This window comes from Lampetra planeri, chromosome 3 (assembly GCF_965212315.1).
Source record: "Lampetra planeri chromosome 3, kcLamPlan1.2.h2, whole genome shotgun sequence".
Lineage (NCBI taxonomy): Eukaryota > Metazoa > Chordata > Hyperoartia > Petromyzontiformes > Petromyzontidae > Lampetra > Lampetra planeri.
This window is the reverse complement of record NC_136109.1, coordinates 22,092,341-22,118,019: the sequence shown is the minus strand read 5'-3', so window position 1 is coordinate 22,118,019 and position 25,679 is coordinate 22,092,341. Positions and strand designations below refer to the sequence as shown.

The 25,679-nt window shown below is 40.0% G+C and overlaps 1 protein-coding gene and 1 pseudogene across 2 annotated transcripts; one reads left to right on the top strand and one right to left on the bottom strand.

Annotated features, from left to right (window-relative positions):
* The first annotated feature begins 1,296 nt into the window (after positions 1-1,296).
* LOC144741189 (endophilin-A3-like) lies at positions 1,297-23,920 on the top strand. Of its 2 annotated transcripts, XM_078623803.1 has the most exons (10): positions 1,297-1,575; positions 14,237-14,305; positions 14,421-14,493; positions 14,693-14,836; positions 15,146-15,279; positions 15,821-15,979; positions 18,701-18,804; positions 19,039-19,184; positions 19,430-19,489; positions 21,765-23,920. In XM_078623803.1, the coding sequence occupies exons 1-10, from the start codon at positions 1,531-1,533 to the stop codon at positions 21,947-21,949; spliced, it is 1,119 nt and encodes a 372-aa protein (XP_078479929.1). In that variant the 5' UTR covers positions 1,297-1,530; the 3' UTR covers positions 21,950-23,920. The 2 variants fall into 2 exon arrangements, with proteins under 2 accessions (XP_078479929.1, XP_078479930.1); XM_078623804.1 differs by lacking the exon at positions 19,430-19,489.
* LOC144741178 (gap junction delta-2 protein pseudogene) lies at positions 23,905-25,414 on the bottom strand (annotated as a pseudogene).
* Between the last annotated feature and the right edge of the window lie 265 nt (positions 25,415-25,679).

Genomic DNA, 25,679 nt, shown 5'->3' with positions numbered 1-25,679 from the left:
ACGTCAATCGCTTTCGTAAAGTTATTGGCAGGAGTTATGTCACTTTCACTTTCATGAGTCATCAGTAAGCCATGGCCTATTTAACCATTATTGTCAATGGGTATTGCTTTTTTGGGTTGGATGTGGCCCAGTTACGGTTTTGTTGATGTCGCATTCAAAACGTGGCCTCGTAATTCAATGATGAGATGAAACCAATGAGACTGGATACCATGAGACTATTCGAATTCTCGTTGCAAATTTTGACGGACTCATCAGCTGCTGATGATCTCATCAGCAAGTGATGATCTCAAATGTAATGCAATGTTTCAATCATCCATGAACCCTATCGTAACCCATATAAAACATTGCAGCAATTCAGAAAGTCATTGACTTAATTTGTTAAATGAACGGTTAATCGGGTTAAAAGCACAGTATTATAATTTAACATTTTACTCCAGAGCTCAATTTATCATGGATTTTTCCCAGGACCCCCCAACGCCACCATCCCTGCAACAATGAGGGGAAATATTTTCCAAAGCTCAGCCCGCTAGCTACAGCTGAAATAATCCCCAATTTAAGTCAACTGACCTACAGTTGCCTCAACACATTCATCAATAAAAACAGACAAAATAGGCAACGTTTCAGGCAATTACCCTTCTTCATGCTACACCTTCGATAAGCATGGTTGGCTACGTACGATGCGAAAGAAGTTCAACATACAGAGAGAGAGGGTGCATGAGTTGCACACTGCCCTTTACACTATTAGGGCTGATACAAATTCTAAATGTAAAATTATAAATAGTTGCTGGTACATTGCATTAGAGGTGACCCTGTTGCATTGACTTTCAGAAAAAACACATTTAAGCATCCACTCAGCGATTCATTATTGACCTCAAAGATCAGCCCCACAGTAAATACCTTTAAAACCACCACGTGGCAAAATGTGTCACACTACAGTTCAGAAGAAAATATAAACTAGGCGGGGCCAAGGAATTAATGGGCGGGGCACGTTCCTAAAAGGGCGGTGCCACATCCCAATATGGGCGTGACTTGTCCGTGATGGACGGGGACTAAATCGCGGTGGGGCCTTAGGACAGAGGGGCGGGGATTATCAATTGACGAGGGGGGGGGGCGCCGAGGGGGAACCAGGTGGCACTGCAGCAGCACTCGGCGCGCATGCGCATTGTTGGGTGTCCCTCGTCCCAACCCCCCCTCCCCGAGTTCCATTTCCGACAGACGCATCACGTGACCGCGACATGGACCAATCCGCGCGCGACCCGCGCCCCCAACCCCCCCACCCCACCCACCCCGAGTGCTGCTGTGCATCCGGACTAGGAATTACAAAGCACGTCCGGTCACGTGCGGCCTGCGGTCAGAGTGTATCCCCCCTCCAACCGCGCCGACGGCGTTAGAATTGCTACAGTCGATGCGCATAGGCGTCCACACGTCCACACCGAGCTCGCTGTGTCGCTCTCTTCCCCTTTGCGCGGCAATCCCACTCGCGTCGTCGTTGTGTTATCGCTACTACAGACAGACACACACAAATAAAACATGTCTGTGGCAGGCTTCAAGAAGCAGTTCTACAAAGCGAGCCAGGTACCGTGTGGTTGTTGAAGGTTATTGAGAATACTGCGAGTTGTGTGTGTGCGGGAGATGGAGCCGTGGGATCATCTCGTTTGTCAAGGTCCTCGTTGGGTGGAATCGTGAGGGCTGGCTGGAGGTGGCTTGCTTGGGGGGGGCTTCATCCAGCAGTGTAATTGACCATGGTTGATAGCGAGATGGGGTATACAATTGGTAAATGTGTTTGTGACGGGATTACGAGCGGTGGGACATCGGTTAGCGCCGCTGTTTGCTATGAAACCGGCAGCGCCGAGTTGGAATCTCGGCGATGGCTCACATCGGTGGCGAGTTATATCTGAACCCCTGTCCCGCCTTCATCATCTCCCACCCACACCCACCCTATTCGCCGTCCAGCTCAGCGTGGTGAAGTATGATAAAGGCAATCTCCTTCGCCGACGAGGCTTTGGTTGGTAGGAGACATTCACGTCTATTTGGGGCAATGGGAATGGCTGCAATTCTGTTCGACTGGTAGTGTTTCACTGTCAGCGTGTTGTCGATTTGGGGACAGCTGCTGCTGCTGCTGGTGGTGGTGTGGCTTCAATTACCCGTGTCTCTTCATTCCTCTACGAGGCCGCCCGCTGCTGCTGCTACTCGTCTATGGAATTATTTCATCCACATTTGTGTACAAAAAAACTCCACCAACATCCCTCTTTGTAAAGAGACCTCCCTTAGGGCAGTGTACGTATGGCAATATTTAAATCTGACACGCTTTGTGTTGTAAACAAATGTTCACGTTGGCTTTCTTTGTGAAATGTTTGTTGCTGTGGTTTTTTTTCTTCTGGTTTCATTGTGTTGACACATCTGTGGTGTGTGTGTGTCTGTTAGCTTGCGCACAAGAGCACAGAATGTGAATTATGACCCTTTGGTATGGGGTTTGAATGTCAGTGATCCCAAGTAATACATCTACAGTAACGTAATGCACATCCTTTTTTGTGAATCCACTATTGTGTGTATCAGTATAACGTCTCGATAGTACACTGTATAGCTAGGGTATACCATCAATACAGCACTATAAGTGCAACAAAATATTAGCATCGCACGTCGATGGAAATTAATAAAACGTTTTAAGCATGCAACAGCCAAAATATTAAATGTGACATAGTCCGTCGGATCTCGGTGTCTTTTACGCATGGCTGAGCCCGGATAGCGCCTTGGATGGTGACCACTGGGGCTTGTCACGTGTTGTAGACGTCGGGTTTGAGACGTGTTCAGGAGATGGTGATGCTGAGTGGACACGTTCCCATATGCGTGCTGTGTTTTATCTCGGTACTCCAGTTTTGTTTGCTTTCCAGACCATTGTACGGTTGCTACGTGCTCTCCCATGCCCGTGTGCTACATTGCCAGGTTGCACTGACCAACGGGGTGAAATGTGGCCAAATAACTCGAATGACCCTCAAGGAATCGGGAGGTCCTCATCCAGCAGTGGAGTTGTACTTTCGACAAAATGAAGCCACTCAAAAAATACAATTGGCCAATAATCTCGATGCAGGGTCATCCAGAAAAAGAATCATTTCGTTATTAAATGGGCATTATTATTCATACGTGTGTAAGTTACGGGGGTGTGGATTTCAAAACATGCACTGTTGATTACCTATATCCATTGCCACATCCTCGTGTGCGGTTTTGAACCCCGGGATGCTGTGTTGTGTAAGAACCACATGCCTTCATTGCTGGTCAGGCCAGATAGGATTTCATCACTGCAGAAGTGCATTTTGATATGCTTCATACTCTTCGTAATCACGGATACAGTGTCCCGCACAATGCTCGCTCTATGTTTTACGTGAAATGTAACTCCTCGTGGTTCTTTTATGATCATCAGTTTGTATTTACTTGTATTGTAGTGGCATCTCAATGCCCATTGACTTAAACAGAGATCCTTTTGATGTGCGTAGGGAGCCACACATTACAAGGTGCTGTGCAGAAACAGTGGGAATCTGTTTTATATAGACAACCAGAGGCATGGGCTCTTTGTTTTAAGTCTATGGGTGTATGGGTATCTATGTGAGTCTGTGGTCGTTATGTAAGTATAGTACTCTATTTACAATTCAATGTGTTTTGGCTGGTTGACCCTGGCCGTTTTTTGGATACCGGTTTTTTATCGTGTTTTTTGGAAACCGGTTATTCGAAACTGGTCTCCCAAGCGAACTCCGACCCTGCGTGCGGGCTGCTAGTTTATTCTTTAGCAAAGGAGACATGGGTAAAAAAATAAACAATTGTCACGGCACAAAAATGCAGTGCCCTATCTCAAAAGTCGTTTGTAGTAATCTGAGTGAAATTGAAATGTCCTAAACGTCTCTAAATCTATGAGAGACTAAACTAGATCTCGAGATTGTTTTTACATCACGAGGTGCTTGTATTCATATCACATGCAACGTGAGTGTGTAATACGATCACAACCTGTTGAGGAGGCTCCATCGCATTGTTGTCTGGGTTAGACCACGAAATAGTTGTATGCCACATTTGCAAATATTTAATTAATTCGTGGCCATGTCACATCCTGTATATTGTCGTTCATGATTTGAATGACCTGCAGTACAGGTATTCCTCTACTTACGATGGAGATGCGTTACGACGACCCCATCGTAAGTCGAAAATATCGTAAGTAGGACCATCGTAACTCGGGGACTACCTGTATTTGAACTGTATGGCCGCATGCTTGATCGTATTGCATTTCAGTACGGCTGTAGTGTATATGAATGCATTTAATAACAAGGAGAACAAAATCATTTGCAAATATATTGGCATCTCATAGGATTCGGAATTTGTTTTGTCATACAAGTTACATTTTCAGTTATTTTAAAAGTTATCAAAGCCAGACCATTCACAGTATATTCACTATTCTTGTTGTGGATTTCACACCTGATGATGATTGCTTGTGTTGCAGTCGAAACGTCGTGATAATTTTATTGTTTAATATTTTATTATTTCCCTTCTACGTGACTTTACCGAAAGAACCAAGACTATGAATCCCTGCAGTCACGAAAGCTTTAAATCAAAAGTATATTAACGATTATATTAACTATTATCTTACACTGGAGGATGCAGGTGTGTTTTATGCAGTTGGTATTGGTAGTGATTGTATATTAAATAAAATTCCTCAATAAGCTCAACTAATATGACACTACAAAAATGTCGTTCGTAAAATGTTTGAACTATCTCAGAAAGCCTATATATGGCAATTACTTATATTGTTATTCAGAAAACTTGTCTTGGAAAAGTTAACGTGAATCTTTGAGCAGCAGTGACAGTTGTTGGTTTGTGTTTTTAAAAGCTTAGATTTTTGCTGCCATAATGTATGTGAATGGAGTGTTGCTGTCCGAGTGCTAGATTGTGTGCCTGTCATCGGGCAAGAGAAGCACTAACACAGGCCAATCCAATACATCCATCAAAATGGAGGTATAATGTTTATTTCATACAGTACTGCATCTTGTGTTTTCTTTTACGAATAGTGGCGTTACACATTAATCAACCAGTAATGTAGAGGGTAAGTGTCATGGGTTAATCTCGTCTTTCTTACATTGGTCTGCAAAACCAATAGGCCAATGGACCCACAGATGTTTGAAACGTATGTGGAGATGCAGCAAATGGGGGTTCTGCTCATAAAATGCATACTGTGTTTACGGAATAACAATATCTCCTTACATTGAATGTCTAACATCTAATCGGGAGGCTATGTTCAGATGCGTGTGCATCCACGTGTTTTCGAAGAGTGGGCCTGCAGCCTAAACATTGACAACGATGGCTTTGTGACGAAGTTCTCCCACGACATATTGTTAAAAAAAAGCAAGGTATATAATAAGTACGTGCTCATTAAGTCTAATATTGCTGCTTTGTGGGATGCAAACGTAGGCGGCACCATAATTATCATATGTTAAAAGCTTTTTTCTTCCAGATAAACCGATTGGGAAATACTGATAATCCATAGGTGATCACCATTTGTCTTTAAAAAGGCTGCAATTATGCCTGTGCATCACAATGCCATTGTGACAGCACAGTAATTCTATTTAACTATTTGCGTAATTGGATGTCAGTCTGTTCAATCCATGGTAGGTGTGTACAATGAACAGGTCAACTATAAATCAGTGTTTGCAGTACAGTATACCGTCCAGGATAAAAAGTACTGCGTCAATAACATACGTGGGTGAAGCTTTGTTGTGCTGTCAGAGTGAGTTGACCTTATTAAAACAACTTAACTCGCTGAACTGGTTCTACAGGAACTATACACAGTTACATGAATATATACAAACCATCCTGTATGCCTGTACTGATAATAACTAGTTTCGTGTTTATGCTGTATATCACTCCGTTGCGTTGTTATGTTAAATATGCATAATTTGTCACTCGCAAAAAAAAAACAGCCTTTGCATGTTAATGCTTTCTAAGCCCATAGATTAATACAGTGCGCTGGGATCATGAGCGTATAGATCAGATAGATCAAAAACCTTTGAAAAAAATCACCAACCTCTCAGTGGCCCACAACAATATGTTATGTTGACACCTTTAGCTTAGCATAGCTCATTCATTATTTATTATGTTTTCTGAATAAAAATGTTTCTTGGTACCATTCTCATCGACTGCTTGGCTCTTTTTAGTTGTCCAATACTTGCCTTGTATGTTTCACTGACGGTACTGGATTGGGAATATACACGTTCAGCTTCACCAATGTATGGTAATAAGTTGCAAATTTTATTTGTCACAAATGGATGTCAACTTAAGTACAGTAGTTAGGTTTTGGGTTCATGGCATTTGTATGTATATGCGTTGGCCATTCGGAACTGAATACAACTTAAATAATTACCCAAACACACAAAGAGCACACTACACAAGCGTGGGATGCTCCCATCGTCTAATAGTTAACACTAACACACAGGACTTGCAATCATCTACAGGTAGCCCGCCTGTTTGATTTCCAGACGTGGCACTTGGAACCGCGGTCAGTTGTCTTTCATCCACCTCTCCGATGTCCGCACAGCAGTATAAATTGGTTTTCAGTTCCATTTATTTGGTATAGCCCTGTGAACTATTCGGCTCTTGAATCGGGTGCAAACGCAACCAACAAAAAACAAAAACATGAACAAGAAAACATCTTAAAGTGACTATATGCAAACAGAAAAATCCAGGAAAAAACTGCAAAGTCTTACAGAAAAAAGCACCGTACACCAACGCTGTGCAAAAATCCCAGTGGGATGCAAGTCAAACAACAACCACAAGACAACTTAGATTAAAGACATCATTCTAACTCCGTACTACAACAAACAAACATGGCTAAAGCAAATTTTTTTTCGAAATCTCCAAAATAAAGCCATAAGCAATGTAACAGTGATCATAGGAACTGTGACCGAAATTTCACAAACCACAGTCGATCAGCCGCAGGTCGTAGTACGGTGGGGGAAAATTGTGGGTATCCCCACCTCTTCCAAGATGTCTGGCCAACATGGAAGAGTAGGCCAAAGTACCATATATGGAGAACGCAGCAATGGCGTGAGAAATCAATTTACATGCTGCACCTTTGGCATAATACCTAAGCATATTGTAAACTATGGTTGTAGTAAGCCCCCCCCCTCATTAGACTATTTCGTCTGCATAATTCATTTTGGCCTCCTTAATGGCTACTGTGACACGTCTGAAGCATGTTCTTTATAACCTTCTTAAGATGCAATAATTTATGCCCAAGGGAGTGAAAAAACGTCATCTTCACTCTCATATTCACTTTCATATTCACTATTTCTTTTTAAGCATTCAAAAATGAGTGAATGGCCAAGAGTAAAAGAATTACACCTACTGAATGTGGAAAATGGCTTCACAGTGTTATTGCAGTACTGTTTTGTTTGGATTCCTCGCGTGCAACATACAATAGCGTAGGTGCCTTTTCACTGGTTAAAAACCCGACAGTATTTGAGTTTGAAAGACCACATTCCTGAATCGAAATATACCACTTCCGTTAATCTGAAGACCTCTTGTTCTAACCACAAATTGCACGTGTTATATGTTAGTGGCAACTTAGAGTTCTTGGTGGTGGTTTGACAAGCATTGGATCATGCTGATTACTTAAGTTAAACATGTTCAACCATCTGAGAGGGTCTTGGATCAATAGTTAAAAAATATAAAATAGCAGTCATATTTCTGCATTGGCTTTGACTCTCAGTAGGGAAAGCTAATATATTTGGCAGGAGCGAATGCATTGTCCAATTTATTGCCAGATATTCTTAGAAACATCTTTTTGTGCCATTGCATGGATGGTTTTCTAGAAAGGTGCTATGTAGTGCAACTATGTTTACTTGTCTTTTTATTTAGGGGGAGACATACAGTTAATTAGTGATGGGAATGAATCATATTTAACATGAATCATATTTAAATGCTATGATTCCACTGGATGATTCCTTCACGAATTAAGAGTTTACAGGTAGAATTCTGGTGGCTATACCCAACAGGGTTGTGACATCAGTTGATTTACTTTTTACGTTGAATTTCCAAAAGCATGGCATCTTGTAGGGATCCTCGGAATTTCCATGTGCAAGAATAACAAAACTACACAAGCTCTGCTGAAGCCCTCTGTTGTGGGTGTCAGATCTCGACGTTGGCATTCGCTCCTCGACATATTTTTGTGAATTCTATAAGAGAACCAAAATATATATATTGAATTGAGATTCTATACATGTTTGCTAGGCTATAAATACCACTAATTTCAATGGAGGTTCCTATATCTCTCTGATTCATTGAATCCCAATACATTTAAATGGAGATTGTTATATCTGCAATCGATTGAATGATGAACTAATAGGGCAGTCCGTTGTCAAATTATGCAATGCATTTGTATGGAGGTCTTAGATGAAAGGGATTCTTTGATAGCTTATGCATTCAAGTATCTGGTATCATCGTGCGAGAGGATGGCAGATTGGACAAGGTCACTAAAGTGAGGATCCAAAGGGCACAGTTGAGTGTGCAACACGGAGACTCCAGCTTGGTTAAAGTAGAAAATACAGGACAGTAATAAGGATGTTATTGACATACCGGTCTGAATGTTGGATTCTAAACTTGAGAGGAGCTGATATTTTTAACCACAAAAATGAGAATGACCAGATGGATCTCAAGGGCCACGATATTGATTGGTTTGGGTCAGAATTCAGATGAGGAATAAGGCAGACGAGCTAAGGCAGTGTTCCCTGCAGTAGCCATGGTATTGCTATTGCAGACATGGGCCACTTAAAGGGCTGAAGTAATCCCAACATTATCAGGCAGAGAAGTCATACTTATGACACATTTACTGCCGTAAAAAGTTTACAATACTGTATAAGGACAAGTCATTAAAGAGACACACTTGCATTGGATTATAAACAACAAACACATTTGTGTAGACAATTTGTAGAAACTTCAAATGCTATTTAATTTAAAATAGACCTAAGGAAATGGAATGACCAAAGGGCTGTATATGATTAGGTTTTTATTAACATTTTCTCACAGGTACACAGACATTCTGGTACCATATACTGACAGGCTGTACAGTAAAATTACATGTTCATTGACATGTCAACTCTCAATTATATTAGTTAATGACGTGATACAGATTAAACAAAAAAAGTGCAAAACGCATATAAATTACGCAACAAAGATGTTTTGCTTACCTATGCAAAAAGAGAGAGAAGACATAGAATGTAATAACTGATCCGTTTACTTTAAGACGATTAAGATATTATCTTATCCATGGATACTGAGCCACGAGGATCTTTTATTTTTAAATCCTTTATATTAAGTTCGCTTGCTTGCTTGCTTGCGTGCTTGCTTGCTTGCTTAGGACCGTGCAAATTTTTCGCTCGTTTTTGAACCCACTTCCCGTGATCCAATCGAGCTGACATTTTCCACACAGACTCGTTGTGACAGACAATTAATGTTCGTGAAAAGAAATTCCCCAAATTGTACACTTTTTAGGCAAATTTTTTTTTATTTTACATATATTCAAATAGAACTCATTCATGGCTTTGGCTGAACGTTACAGTATAAGAGCCCAGAGCGTAACCCCTCCACAGGCCGTGGCGGAGTAGCGCAGTTGGTAGCGCCCTCGCTTCCTATGCCAAAGGTCGCGGGATCGATCCCCGCGTCCTCCACAGGCGAATATATTTTTAAATCCTTTATATTAAGTTCGCTGCCACGCATATAAAGGATTTATAGTGAAAAACTTTGTTTTTACGGGTTATACTTATTAAATCCTTTATATTAAGTTCACTTGCTTGCGCGTTTATGACCGTGCAAAGCTTTCGGTCGTTTTTTAACCCACTTCCCGTGATCCAATCGAGCTGACATTTTGCACACAGACTCGTTGTGCGTGACAATTTATTTTCGTGAAAATTTTTTTCCAAAATTTTACACTTTTTAGGAATTTTTTTAAAATATTTAATTACCAATTGCTTAATGGTGGCAGGCAATCATCTGACCCATATGTGGCAGCCATCTCAAGCCAGAGGACGAGAGGACTCTAGCCGCCCGTTTCAAAGACCAATGTGGGCTGGGTTGTGGCCCATTGAACACGCATATAAAGGATTTATAGTGAAAAACTTTGATTTTACGGGTTAATTTTTTATTTTTTTCGAGCATGATTATTCCATTACCCGTATAATTCACCCACAGTTAATGAAGCTTCATTGTAATACCAAAGTTACCTAAAATAAAACAAAGCTGTTGATAGTGTCATTGCAAATGAGGCGTAATATCTATACGTGTATCTGAATATTCCCATTGTCGAGCAGTTGCTAACCAGGGGCACCACAGTTGAGAGGATACATTTAAAGTATTTATGGCTGAATGCTAATGTAGTACAGGTAGTCATCTACTTGCGATGGAGATGCGTTACGACGACCCCATCGTAAGTCGAAAATATCGTAAGTCGAAGATGGCCTAGCCTACCCAGGAGTCTTAAAGAATGGTGATAATTTAGCAAAACAGTAATTTAAAGTACTGTACTGTATAAACTATATACTGTATGTATTTATTAATTACAATACTGTATTGCACAGTAAAATGTAAAGTAAAAAAACAAGGTAAATTCTTGGCCTACCTATATGAACTGCAATGTAATAAAAAGTTTTTTCAGGAAACAATCCTATTTGCTATAAAACTTTAAACATGTATTGAACGTATCGTATTGTGGTAACCTTCAAATGAAATCGCTAAAGCTACGTATCATACATGCATTAAACGTATCGTAACGTATCATATTGTACTGTACTCACCAAGATTCTGTCCATCGTCTGCATACTTGAACGATGTTAGGTTGTTGATGGCAATTTTGTCGTATTGCCATCGTAATATCGAAATATCGTAAGTCGGACCGTCGTAACTAGGGGACTACCTGTACTCTGTAATGTAGGACAAATCATGCCTTCTGTGCATTATACGTTATCAGTTAATACAATATTCTAGTCCCTCTGGTGAGCTCGCAATCTAACTAAATTAATGTTAACGTTACATGAGCAATATGATACATGGCAGGTGGAAACGATTGTGTAGAAAGGCCAATGAAACGGTCTACAGCAAGTGGCTGCATCGCACACATAATGCATTCTAGCACTTCATTGACTAACCTCAGGCACATACACTATATGGTAATAGCAGCATCATAACTTCATAATTTCTATGGAATTGTGTTGCCCATTATTGACTTGGCCTACCCCTCCTTATACCTATTACAGCTAGGAAATGTCTACGATCATAGCAAGTAAGTGTGTCTTAGCAATTAAGTATACAGCCAGGCATTTGCACAGGACACTCTTAGCTGCTCATTGCATCCCAGCCAGGCATGGGCACGTGATGGAGTTTCCAGTACCTAATGCCTAAATTTAACAAGACGCAAAGGTGTGCTTGTAAATAGCAGGTAAGCATGTCTCCCATCATGCCTTGCATGCATGTCATGTGACCACTATATTGCATGTACCGTGCTTGTCTAAGCCACCAGGTTGATAGAGCTGAATACTTGTCATGATTGTTTTCGACCACCAATATGTGGCCATCTCACCAGGCAGCATTGAATCGGATACAACTGTAAGACTAGTTTAATCCTCATCGGTACAGTAATCAATGGTATTATTAATTCATAGGTACTGTAATCAATGGTATTAGGAATTCACTGTATAGTAAACCAACCGATATATATTCAAAGGTTCATAGTCAACGTTTATGGGTTTAGATCGCGTTATTTATAAATGTGTCATATCCCTCCACCACCCGACACGGCCAATCAGCAAAAAAGTGTGACGTTGACAAAAGACAAATATTTCACTGCTTTAGCCCACCGGTGTGTTGAAGCATGAAACCACAACATTTACAATTTTTGAGTACGACGTTTCGCTGGTAATTGCATCCAGCATCATCGGGCAATTCGCCAGAATGGTGAGGCTCTGCTCTGGCTCCCGGTCTTAAATAGAGCAGCAGCAGGGTGACGTCATCATTAACTCATCAACTCATCAGGTGCAACGATTTGAGGCAGAGGGGGGGGGGGTCATTGTAATTATTTGTCTTTTGTCAACGTGACACTTTTTTGCTGATTGGCCGTGTCGGGTGGTGGAGGGTTACGACACATTTATAAATAACGCGATCTAAACCCAAAAACGTTGATTATGAATAATATTGGTTGCGAAAGCCTACGTGTATATTCAAAGGGTTTACTCAAAACTTGGAGGACCCCATTCGGCACCAAACGACCCTGCCTCGTCCGCAGCCCTCCCCGTCAGAGCTGCTACTCGAGCCCTGTTGTGTTTTTGTATCATTTGTTGGAATAACGTTCTCACCCACCTCATACTGGACATCTGGAAAGAGCTTTGTAACTCATCGGATTCCTCCAATATAAATAAATATTAAGATTCTGTCTCATCGGGGCCTGTGGCCATACAGCTTTGTGCACACACCTGGCGCGAGCGTGACTGACAACGCGAATTAAATATCTCCGAGGACAAATGCATGTTGATATTACATAAGCCATGCATATGCATCACCCGCGTTCAGTTGTGACTGTATTTTTGTCATTCTTAATTCTAATAAGGGTGTAATTGTAGTTTGAGATAAAAATGCTGCTGTATTGTAATTATAATTGAGCCCCAGGCCTGATGTGCATGATTTATCTTCATTTGTTTTTGTTAATGAGGATTTTCCTTTTGGCTGGATGAAGTTTTAGTGTGCTTGGATTCTTGGTTTTCTTATTTACAAGCCAAAATTAACCTCGAATGAGCTTTTTGTCTGCAGTTTGCAGATTTGTATAACTTCAATGGGAGTGTATTTAAGGTTTATGAGATACAGCAAGGTATGAACTCTGATTGCTGAAGGGTGTTATCAGCTTATCACTTTGTCTCCTGGAATAGCCATGCTTTATGGAACACTAGAATTAGAAAGCTTTTTCTTTCCGCTTGTGAAGCGCTGAGGCACGAAACGTATTATTGGCCGAGGTATTGCTGGCATATATAAGAATTGATTACGATTAGTGATGTTAAATTATAATTAAGTGCATCACTACAATATTATAGACGCATCATTTTAGGCAGTAAGTATATGAAGCATGTAAAGTACTTTGCTATACATGAGCAAACTACTTTGAACGTTTTAACAATGAAACACATTTTAAAAATGTAAAAAAAAATCTCCAAATAACAGTATCTCGTGTTGTAGGAAGAATGTGGTTGATGTGTCTGTTAGCTTATAAAGATAGTGCATATGTTTTACAGTTACTGTATCTGTATTTCATGTTTAGTTTTTGAGGGCAATGCTGGTTTACACTTAATGCACAATTTTGCATATCCGACCGTCACATATCCATCCTTACCAATTAACCTACCACAGTATTTGGTCATAGTGTAATTGTGATTTTCTCCTAGATGTTCAGATTTTCGATCTTATCACTTATATCCGCCTATACTTCAGTCCCAAGCGGATCAAGATATGCGATATAAAAATGTTGTTTATGTTGTGTGGGGAGGCCCTCATCCAGCAGTGGACTGTAAAAATGACTTCACATGTATATATACAGTCTTTGTAACAATGTGGAATTTAATTCATGTTACAACAAGTCGAGTGTTTTTATTTGGCCTAAGCTTCATTGATGGCAAATGTCCAACAAGAGACAGTATGTGAAGTCAATGGTAAGGTGGGTTAACGCTTGTGCTGTGTTGTTGCGCATGGGGTCACCTTGGAAAGTGGTGATGCGTGGATGACTTATGCACGCATCGCCAATTATCAATGGGTGGGGGGAAACTGACTGCAATATTTAGCATTTCTAATAGCATTATGGATGGATTTTTATGGATTTTAAAATGATTTTGGAAATACATCTTTAATTAAAAATGTTGGTAAATTGTCAAATTGTACAATTATCAAACGAACAACTGTTACGAATCTTACAGGGTGTACATATGAACATGTTTTAGTGGAACATAAATTTACTCAATTAACATTCTTAGATGCTATGGTGTGATCACTCTTGATTTGACTCACACTGGAGAAGATATTTAGGACTTGTCTTTCTGGGATATTAAAATGGTGATCCATTCATGGTACAATAGCTTTTTTCACAACATTCTTGGCACATTGAGAATATTTTCTCTATTCATGACATTACATTTCGTAGTTTGTTAAAATAATGACATTTTTATTTCTCCAGTTTGTCAGTGAAAAGGTGGGAGGAGCGGAAGGCACCAAGTTGGACGATGACTTTACAGAGATGGAAAAGGTTCGTACAACCTCCTCCATAACCATATTGTGCTTTATGTAATGCAGCAACATGTTTATTTTAGAACAATGGTTTGAATCGTTCACTGAAATGTTCAATGACATTGTTTTTTTAGAAATATGACACTACCAACAAAGCAGTTATGGACATTATCACTAAAACACAAGAATACCTGCAACCAAACCCAGGTGAGGACATGCATTTATTAATGTTTTCTGTCGTCTATAACTGCATCTTTGTGCACGTTCTATAGTGTGTCTTGTCATCATAATTGTTTGATGCGTATAAGTGAATGACATTCGAGAACACCGTAATTGTAAGTGTCCAGTGTCTCAAGCGAGTTTTTACGATGATAATGTTGATAAAATTGTGGTATCTCCTCTTTAGCATCAAGAGCAAAGTTGGGGATGTTGAACACCATGTCAAAGATCCGTGGGCAGGTTAAGTCTACGGGCTACCCCCAGCCTGAGGGCTTATTGGGAGAAGCCATGGCCAAGTATGGCAAAGACATGGGCACAGAATCTTGCTTTGGTAAGTACCACTTTATGAAGAATATGTATATTTAGTGTATTTAATTCATAATTTTTCCTGCTCAGTGGCTGGTCAGCCATGGATCCAATTCATATGAGCATTTCCGACAATTTATTTTGGTGCTTTATTTTTCAATCAATGGACATTGAGCGTTTTAAATTAAACTCCGCATATCTTGTGTTATAATATAAACATACAACTGCAGTATAGTGTTTGTGTGTGTGTATATATATATAAAAATTTCAACGAAACGTTTAGAGCCCCATAAAATCGGGGGTGATATTTTTGACCCGATTTTGTGTGTTTTAGGATTGGCATTGGCGGATGTTGGAGAATCGATGAAACAGATGGCAGAAATAAAAGATTCCCTGGATATTGATGTCAAACAAAACTTCCTCGATCCAATGCAAGCACTTCAAGATAAAGAGCTCAAAGAGATTGGGGTAATAACACAAGCTTACTTTTAAAACCGATGTGCTCTTGCTGCAGTGTGAAAAGGTCGAACATAACGACACATCGGGTTGCAAATAAAGCTCGTAAATGTACAGTTGTTAAAAGAGCTAGGTTGTTATATTATTTGCTTTTTCTATTACACATAGGTTTGATTACACGTCTAATGAGTAATACGTAAACAGTTGTGGAAAAAAAAACTCCCTTTCTCATGTGCCATTCTTTGGAGGTGATGGGACCAGGCTTATTGACATCAGAATTATCAGCTGAGTCCCACCTGGGCGTGGCTTGTAGGGGGTTTCCTGCCTTCGGAAGGCAGTATGTGGGGTGGCTTCCTATTTAAAGGCGCCCAAGTGATCCACAAAATATAAAATGTTTTGTCACTTAACTTAATATCTGAATCATACTGGTTCCAATTGTAAAGTACTGCCAAAGCTGATGGTTAGGGTTTCAGTTAAACATGATATGCATGGACAGTTTCTGTAACAAGTTGTTATATAGTTGGAAATATATATTTTTTAACACCTTTCGCAGCATCACCTTAAGAAGCTGGAAGGACGTCGCCTGGACTTCGATTACAAGAAGAAGCGTCTGGGAAAGATCCCAGATGAGGAGATTCGGCAGGCAGAGGAGAAGTTTGAGGAGTCGCGGGAGGTAGCGGCCAGCAGCATGCACAACTTGGTGGAGAGTGAGGTGAGTCTTGTATTATCATTATCATCTGTTGCAGGATGAAGGCTTCCAAAGGCTGTTGCCCAGTTCCCTATCCTGCGATTCTGAAGTTCCTATTTCTCCTACAGTATAACTTGTTTCATTGCTCCACCACCGGGGTGGTGGTTCCTCTTAGGCACCTCCTTGTACGTTGTCCTTCTCCTGCACCTCCGATTTAGCACGGTTGGCTACGTATGGTGCGAACAAAGTTCGACATATATACATTTTCTGCTTTTGCTGCCATTCTGTCACTTGTCTTTTCCATCAGCTGTTATTTATTCTTGTGATGTGTCCTGGCCAGATGTAGTGTAAATGTAAATAATCATAAAACTGTTAAACAATCTACATCTCGAGTTTCCTGGCTGGCTGCTTACTGAGCTCCTTTCCACCCCAACAAATTCAACAATTTTACAAGTGGCTGTGGGATATTGCCACCGAAACGGTGGAAGAAGTTTGGAATACATAGACTAGATAGTGACATCAAGAGGTGGGAATAACGAATACAGAAGACTGATGAGGTTCATCTACAATTGTTCTAACTTTTCAATTTGTGCTTCTATTCGTGGAATTATTTTTCCAGAATATTCATTAAACACTGGATAGTAAAAAAAACCTCCAGCCATTTTGCCATTTTATTACGTAAAAAACAGATCAGTTTTTCTGCTCCGACGGCTACCGGATTGTGAAAACATAAAATTGACAGCTGGACTCTCTGGTTCTTTCGGTAAAGTCATCAGGTGACGGGCGCTTGTGTTGCGACCGAACCGTCGTGTTTCTTTTATTGTTTATTCTACCTACGTTACTTTACCGAAAGAATCAGAGAGTATGGATTCCTGCAGTCACGAAATCTTCAAATCAAATCAAGATTGACAGCTGTCTTACTCTACGAGTTCTAATAAATAAACTATCATAAATAATGTGAATATTTGCTTTGGTCTTCATTAGCGATGAATTTAGTCCTTGTAAAATGTTCAGAAACATAAAACAAATCTATATTTTTAATTTCATAATGCTTGACAATGTCCAACAATCGCACTTGCACTTTCAAAAAGCTATATTTTGTTGTTTCGTACTTTAAATTATTTCTGCTAGCCACAAGAAGGCTTCGGAAAAAAGTGTTTTTTTTGTTGTATGTATGTTGAACTTCTTTCGCACCGTACATAATAGCCAACCGTGCAAATATATTCCTCCGTTGAAGTAGGTTTGCTAAATGGTCCATAGTTTCCATGGCGTGGCCACATTCCCACTGTGGCTTGTCTTTAAAATGCCCGCATCGGCCTGTTGGTGTTCTGTTGCGGTTGTGAAGATCCATTATAGACTGTTTTGCTTGTGCAGTGTATTATAATGGCTTTGTAATCTGTAGGAACGCTAGGTTTATATTGATAGTGCCAAAGGCTTTGAGAAGGAAACTAATGGATCTGTGTGAAATGTCAAGATCTATGCATCACACTAGACACAGCACACATTAATGCTTTCCCACAGCACTAACACTTAAAAGCTACCGTCCAGTTAAAAGTTGGCCGTTCAATGCAGGCAAGCAATTTGGTGGGCAAGGACCCGGGCCCAATGTGGTGTGGCCATAAATTAATTGCATTCTCAGAAAAAAAACAAGCGGATTTTTTTTTATCAAAGAAACACATGTACATCACCTTTGCACATCACTGTGCCAGCACAAACTAGTGGCAGTGAAGTTATTTGCGGAGAAATTGCGTATTAATTTATTGCATTGTGATTTTGCAAGAAAATAAAACCAGTCCTTTTTTTAACGGTGAATTAAAAGTTTGCAGTAGGGAACAATTACCCCTACTACCCTTTTTATTTTACCAGGTGAGGCCCACTGAGTTCCTATCGCTTTTTCAAAAGCGACCTGGCCACAATAAGGAGAAGCGACACAGCAGCTGAAATGTTTTTCTCGTGAGACGTTTTGGAGTTAATCCCTCTAGAACTTTTGTCAAAGTCTTATCAATCTGGGTTAGATATATTACATGTATATAGGTCATAAAATATACCCTGCCCACCTCCCCCCAGCATTGACTGTTCCATTCGCAGCTGTGCAAACATTAAGGATTTTTGGTATCTAGGACTACGTGTAGATAATTCAACTTGCTTAAAAGTAACCCTTTTAATGTACAGTTCTTTACGAATGAAACAACTGCCAATAGATCAGCTAATTGATGTTTTGGATGCGGGGCTTATTAAAGATAAACATATATTTGACTGAGAAACTTAAATTGCAAATGTTGTTGATGTTGCCTAAAAAAGATGATCTACTGGAAGCTCTATCAGGTGATATCCCTAAATACCACACATTGTATGTAAACTTTATATCAAAGTTACACTGCTCATGCATATGTGTGGGATACACAGCCGGGGTGGAGGGTGATTGGATGGGAAGGGAGGCATGACGTTGGCATATGTTAATCAATATCATGTATGGCATTTACTTTTAATGATACAGTATTGTTTCTAGTGCAGGAATCTGATTTTAATGAGGTCATTACAGTACTAATTTTTATTTTGTTTACATAAGCACATTGTGCAATGTAAGATGGATATTAGTTTAAGTAATCGGTGTGTAGAGATTGTTATGGATGGGAAAGGGAATACATCAACATTATAATTAATTACTGAATATTTTATGGAAATATATTCCTCAAATTGCAAAGCAAGAGAACAAGCATCTGTATTCCCCCGTGTTCTTTTCAGATTGAACAAGTATCTCAACTAGCAGCCCTGGTCGATGCACAGCTTGAATATCATCAAAGATCTGCTGCTGTGCTGCAGGATTTGCAAGCGGCTCTCCATGAGAGGTGAGACTGCACGGCGCCGCAGTCCTTCACAACTTAATCATTCTTACGAATTACATTTTAAGAGTCAAACACACTTTGTCCAATTCCCTCCGCAGGAAAAAGATCTTCAAAACATCTTAACGTTTTACCTTCACGTTTAAAATTCACCACATTGAAAAAAACTGTTTTTTTTGTCATTTTGCGACAACGTCTTTTGCCAGTATTAGAACATTTGTGTGTGTGTATTTTCCACAGGAAAAATGAGGCGTCAAAGATGCCAAAGAAAGAATTTAAAGCAAAACCGATGTCGACGTTCCACGAGAACAGCTGGGGCAACGGCGGAGGGGAGAACATTTTCCCGGCAGCGTCTGCGTCCGCATCTTCGTCTTCTAGGTCTCCAGGTACTGTGTTACACTGTCACTAACAGTGGTTATACATGGATATTTAGTTGGTTAATCTCAACCATACGAATACATGCATACCACTATTTTATTCATTATGAAAATCAAGGATTTTGAAATAAAATTCTTTACAAGGGTGTTGTTAACATTTTGCTAATTGTGTTTGGCCTGTTATGGGAGGTTATGATTTGTTAAATGTTTTGAAACCGTGTGCTCACCATGATCTTCATTTCCATGTTGTGCAGCTCCACTTGCTTCAAAAGTTCCTGCAATGCCGAGCCGGTCATTTAGTAAAAAGGCTCAGAGTGAGTCGGGAATCAGAATCTTTTTCTGGGAAAGTAAACCTAAACCTTCTTTTAATGAGTCAATTGAAGGAATTTTTCATCCTGTGCTCACGCAAACACTCACTTTGGTCTCTTTCTGTAAGATATGCATACCTTAGCATTCTGCACCGATTTTTTTATCCCCTGTAACCAAAATATCAGCTTATTACTACAGTCTTTGTAAACATAGTTGCATTTCAACTGAAAGTATTGTGTATTTACTTTATACAACAAGCCAACCATTTGAAGAATATATTTTTTTGGCGATTGGAAAAAAAGAAACCTCCCCTACGCCCTCCAGTTGTTAATAGTTGAATGTATAAAATGTATGTTAAAATCTGTGCTGAATGCATGCATGTTTTACAGCGGTTTTTCTTGTGTATTTTTAACTGGCTGTGGGAAGTGTCACCAAGAGCGTGGAGGAGCATCGTCATGGAAATAATCCTCATTTTTGGAGTAATTGTTTAACTTTGCAATAGATTTTCTTTAAGTTATCATTTTCATAAATTGTAACATTACCTTAATATATACTGTTGTAAACTCCAAAAATGTATGGGGGTATTACATGATGTAAATGTTTCTAGAACTTGCGCCCTAACCGTGGTCTAAATTGCAGTAGCAGTCTTTGGATCGGTAATTTTTTAGGGGCGCTGCGGTGGTGAAATGTTCACTGCCTCGCCTGGTATGCAGGAGGTCGTGAGTTTGATTCCGATCCTGACGCCTGTTGTATAATTGGCGTTTGCATGTTCTCCCCGTGGTCGCGTGGATTTTTCTCCGGGTCCTCTTGTTTTTCCCTACACATTTAGAAACGTGTGTTTAAAGAGTATTTGGCTGCTATACAATTCCATGTGATGAGCCACTTCGTTCAGCCATCATTTGTGGCCTGGCTGCTTCGGAAAAAGAGCTTAATAGCTAAGTGGGCCTTACCTGGTAAAATAAAAAGTTAATAGTTTTTTGTTTTTATTTCATACGATTTATAAGTAATATTTTTTTCCTCGCAGTGGTTTTAATAAGTTATCCATTGCATCCCAAAATGCTTTGTGAATCTATTTTCTGGATCCTCCCCCCAACTGTAAAATGTACAATGTATATATAGCATATATGCATATTGCCTCTTCAAATAAGAGAATACATTGGTATGTACACTGCAAAGGAATGCAGTGTATGATTCATATGACCGATTTGTAAACCATGGCATACAGTGGGTGCTTATAAATATCACTTTAGTGTTTGCTCATGAACTCGTAAAGGTCGTAGAGTGACACAGATTGAGAGAACCACTGAGTTGAGTTAATGCCACACCTTCAGGTTACCAAAACATCTGGATATTGACACTTTATTAAAGAACTAGCTTTACTAGCCGGCTTCGCCCGGGACTTGGATTCTTGTCTTGGATTAATACACGGCCTACGCGGAGGGTGGGGGGGATGCGTGACGTCAGCAGGCACACTGCGTGGCGCTGCCGCATGCGGGTGACATCACAGATGACGTCACAGCTCACTTGCCGTGCAAAATATATCCATTATTGCCCCCCACACAAAATACAAAAGTCTATTTTCATACTTTTTGCATTGTGTACAGCCTGGAAGCTACCCACATGCCAAATTTCAAGTTTGTTGCATGGTGGGAAGTATGCTAAACATTTCGAACAGACACACATATTCACAAATTTCCCTTTTTTATATATATAAGCAAGTGTTACTTGACGGCTAAATATCTAACTTTATTTAGGTTTAACACATTATTGATGTGCACAAAACAGTAAGAGAAATTACATTTGTTTTTGGGTATTACCCTAATTATCTTTTAAGACTGCATCTGCAATTTGGTGATACCACTTGGTACAATATTCTCATAAAACGAATGCAGTAGTGAGACGTTGCTGTACATTGTTTTCAAATATGGTTTGTACAGCACGTGTGTGTGCACGCATTTCTAACTTTGACACATTTAACCTCTTTGTCAACTGATGGGAAAGCTGTCAATATGTTACCATCTTTACATTTTATATATTTTTGCATGTTTTCAGGTTGTGGGAGTTTTTTAAGTACCCTTTCTGTTAAGTATTACACATTTTGCAGCCGAGTAATAATGCATTTATCTTTCCCTACCGATCTATCACAAAATGCTTGTTCTCTCTCCAGAATCTCAAGAGGCAGTTACAGGAAGTTGGTGGTTGACATTGTTGCTGATGTACACGTTCTAATTTGTCGTGCCACGCGTGTTCCCCCGATGCTTCTGTCCACATGGCGTCTAGCTCCAAGCGCAAAAGCTCTTTACGACTTTGATCCGGAGAATGAGGGCGAACTGGGCTTCCAGGAGGGAGACATCATCACACTCACCAAGCAGATCGATGACAATTGGTACGAGGGGACCGTGCGTGGCCATTCGGGATTCTTCCCAGTCAACTACGTGGACGTGATCGTACCACTTCAACACTAAAAAAAAATCGACAAGTCCCCCTTCGCCGCCTCGTTATCGTTAAGCTTCCCTCAAATGTATTATTGTTGTTGTTGTGGTCCCCTTTATCTCCGGTGTATTGACCTACATGCAATATGGCTAGCACATTATAATGTGACATTGGCCGCAATGAATCGTTTGTGATCCGCACACGATGACATTTGCAACATTTAAGATAGGTTTGCAAGAATATATGCTGTGCTTCCATTTTGAAATGTGTTGGATAGTATGTTTATTGCTCTGCAATTTTGCCTTTTGGACAAATTTCATAACCCTTTAAGAAGTAAAATTAGCTATCTTTTTATGCTAAGCACGTTTCAAGCTTAAAACAACAATAATTACTCCATACTGTAATGTCACACATAGCATATTATTACGGTTCAGAGGATATATGTGCAGCATGCTAATTGCTTAAACTCTATTCATATGTTGCTGTGCAAAGGATAATTAAAACACTATGTAAAATTTACAAATTACAAAGTATTCATTGATTCACTGTAAAATGCCAATGCAGATTTACTGCACCGCTCTGTGAACCAACTTTCACACGGCTCCATGTGATAAAAAGTTGGTAATGTCTAGCAACGCTAATCTGCATATCAACATAAAGTAGGTATGTTAATGTCCATTTCGGAACAACGAAAACATTCCACTTTTAAAAAAAAAACATGTATTTCTCATTATACTTAAACTTTTTTTTTAGTTTGAATATGAGTGTTGTGCATGCAGAGGTCTTTATGACCCAGATTAAAATGCTTGCTTCTGGATATCCAGACTCTGAAAGGGACGTATGTGTAATGCAGGAAAGATTACAAAAAATACATCTTCATATTACAGTATTTGCTTTTGTGTCTGTAGTGAAAAATATAAATATCGTTGTTTTTGTTTAACTTTCAAATATGTTACGTGTATACACGTTGATCATTATTACGTTTTTTGTTTTGTAAAGTATTTCCCTGGATGAGGTCTTTCAATTCGTATGGGAAATAGTGAGTGCTATTTTGATCGTGGTGTTTCTCTCTTCATTGTTCACATTGACATACAAATGCACATTGGAGCACTCCAGGAACAAAATATTACACTTGGTTTGGAATATTATGCGAAATAGATTTAAAATTGTGACACATGGTTAATGCGCGATCAATGGTTGTAGTAGAAGTAAGAATACATTGTGGCACGAAACAGTTGTACCCCTTTTTCATTGCTTTTTTCAAGCCGCATTTTATACGAACGTTTTTTCTTTATTAATCTACCCAGTGATGTACATACAGTCTCATTATTTTTTAAACATCCTTACGTGGTGTTTATTATTTATTATTGCAGCATTATATATCTGTCAATTGTGGATATTACCATTCAACAAAAAACTGGAACATAGTGTCAAACGATTAAAATTGCCATGAATATACATATCAGGTTTTTTTTTTCTTTCACTGAAATTGATGCTTCTTTATGTCTGGACTAAAAAGATAGCGTATAATACATTGTGAAAAATGCATCTTTTGTTCGGTAATGCATTCGCTGTTGAACCTAGTTTTATATCCATAAAAGATTAACACCATTCATTATTCAGCTTTTAGATTTTTCAAACTAGGCATGGACCATTCCTGAAAATGTAAAGGTTTTCATTCTTAAAATGCATGCTATGGGTTACAACATTTGTTTTCATGCATTGTTGATGAAATTTACTTGAAATACATTCTTACTGCTACTGCCCACCAAAGTTAAATACATTTAAAAAAAAACACTTGCTTTTCCTGTACAACAACTTTTACATGATGCGCTAAATGTATGTTCAATGTGTTCATTTGAATGATTTTGGCTCTCAAACCTCAGTATCTTGTATTCACTTCTTAGTATTAACATTCTTTGTTAATACAAAATAAAGAAGCCTCTGTGATTTGTCATCCTATACCTGAGTTGCTTGGCTGTTACAATAAAGTCAAAGCTCAACCACACGGGGAGAGTGTTTTTATACACTTACATTGATCACAATAATACACAGTATGAATACAGAAATGAGATTCACACATTCAAATCTGTTTTTTTGTCATTAAGATACCGCAAGTTATACCCACAAGTCAATGTTTTTCCGTGATACCTTTTTCGGTGAAATCTCTCCACTTTCCTCACCCATACGGTACAGTGTCTGTTCTTGGAATTGTTTGTCCAAAGTATTTTTTTGAGCTAAGTTCAAGTGTGGGTGGAGATGTTCTTGAGCATACACATCGTCGTAAGCTGCTGAAATGCTGGAAGAAGATGAACACTTGGTTTGTAGATGAGATGTATTGTCTTGTAGATCATGATGAGGGGAGACTTGGCAACCTGAATCTTCAGCGGCACTTATGGGATTTGTTGTTTCTTCAATTTGCACACGCAAATTATTTCGCTTTGTGATCAGGCTCTTGATTTTCTTCCATCCCAAGTGGTTCAACTCGACGATGTTGAGACAAATGCAGAAAACACCGACAGAAAACATGAACAGCAAGAAGATTTTTTTTTCAGTTGGCCTGGATACAAAGCAGTCGACTATAAGCGGACAAGGGAAAACCTGGCACTTGTAGTGAACGGGGACCCTAAAACCAAAGAGCAACCACTGACCCAACACAAATGCAACTTCCAGAATAGTTCTGCAGCACACGTGCAGGACATAGCAGTTCCATATTCGATTCTGCGGTTGTCCCATCTTGCCCCATTTCGTTGTGCAGGGTTCAGCATTTAGGTCACGAAAGGTGTCCTGTTCGCTGTAGAGAAAGAGTAGATGTTCATCACTCTTGCAAGGTCCACCCGCGTATGGCTTGCATTTTGATTTGTCAGCTTGATCCTTGTTGCTGGCGTCTTCTGAGATGGGACATATCCCTTTGCGCTCATCTCCGACAGTTCCACCTTTGGACAGCATATGCCACACGTAGATAAGGAAGCAGAGCGAAGGGGAAGACACGATGACTATCTGGAAAATCCAGAAGCGTGGATGCGAGATGGGTGCAAAGCGGTCGTAGCAAACGGTCGGGCAGCCTGGCTGTAGGGTGTTGCAGGCGAACTGTGCCTGCTCGTCTTCGTACACGCTTTCACTCGCCACCGCCACGATCAAGACCCGAAATATTAGCGTGACCGTGAGCCACACTTGCCCCAGAAGAGTTGAATGCTGGTAGACGGCGTCCAGGAGGCGCTTGAACACTGCCCATTCCGTCATGACTGCAGGGTTGCCAGTCGCCTGCCTTGTCCACAAGACGGCGATGGAAAGTGACTTATTCGGGAGCACGCTCTGGCTGTTATCAGGACCGGTGAGCATGGCACGTGTGTTGGATCCCGTCCACATTCCAAACCCTGTTGGTCTTTTTTATATAGGCAAGTTGCAGAGGTGCTCCCACTTAACCCATTGCCCATTATGCCTGCTGTAACATTCGCGACGTATAAGGCACGAGTCGTCTCCCTGATGTCTGTGCTGTATCACTGCTGATATCGATAACCATTGGATAAAAGCTGAGGGTGAGTTGAGATAAGCCACACACGGTAAGCTATTTAGAAGCATCACTTATCCCTGCAACGATAAAGGCACTTCTTTTCAAAGTGCGAGCCCATTTTCTTCTAACAATCGGTACGAATGTCATGTTCATGGAATCCTGCCACTTGGCTACAAAGGGAACATTTAACCTCATTACTCATGGGTAATTAATGCTTTTACAAACTAAATTGTTATTGTGAACACAAT

Coding starts and splice junctions, on each gene's coding strand:
- LOC144741189 (XM_078623803.1), top strand. CDS start 1,531: ATGTCTGTGGCAGGCTTCAAGAAGCAGTTCTACAAAGCGAGCCAG. Junction 1,576..14,236: donor AGTTCTACAAAGCGAGCCAG/GTACCGTGTGGT, acceptor TTATTTCTCCAG/TTTGTCAGTGAAAAGGTGGG. Junction 19,185..19,429: donor TTCGTCTTCTAGGTCTCCAG/GTACTGTGTTAC, acceptor CATGTTGTGCAG/CTCCACTTGCTTCAAAAGTT.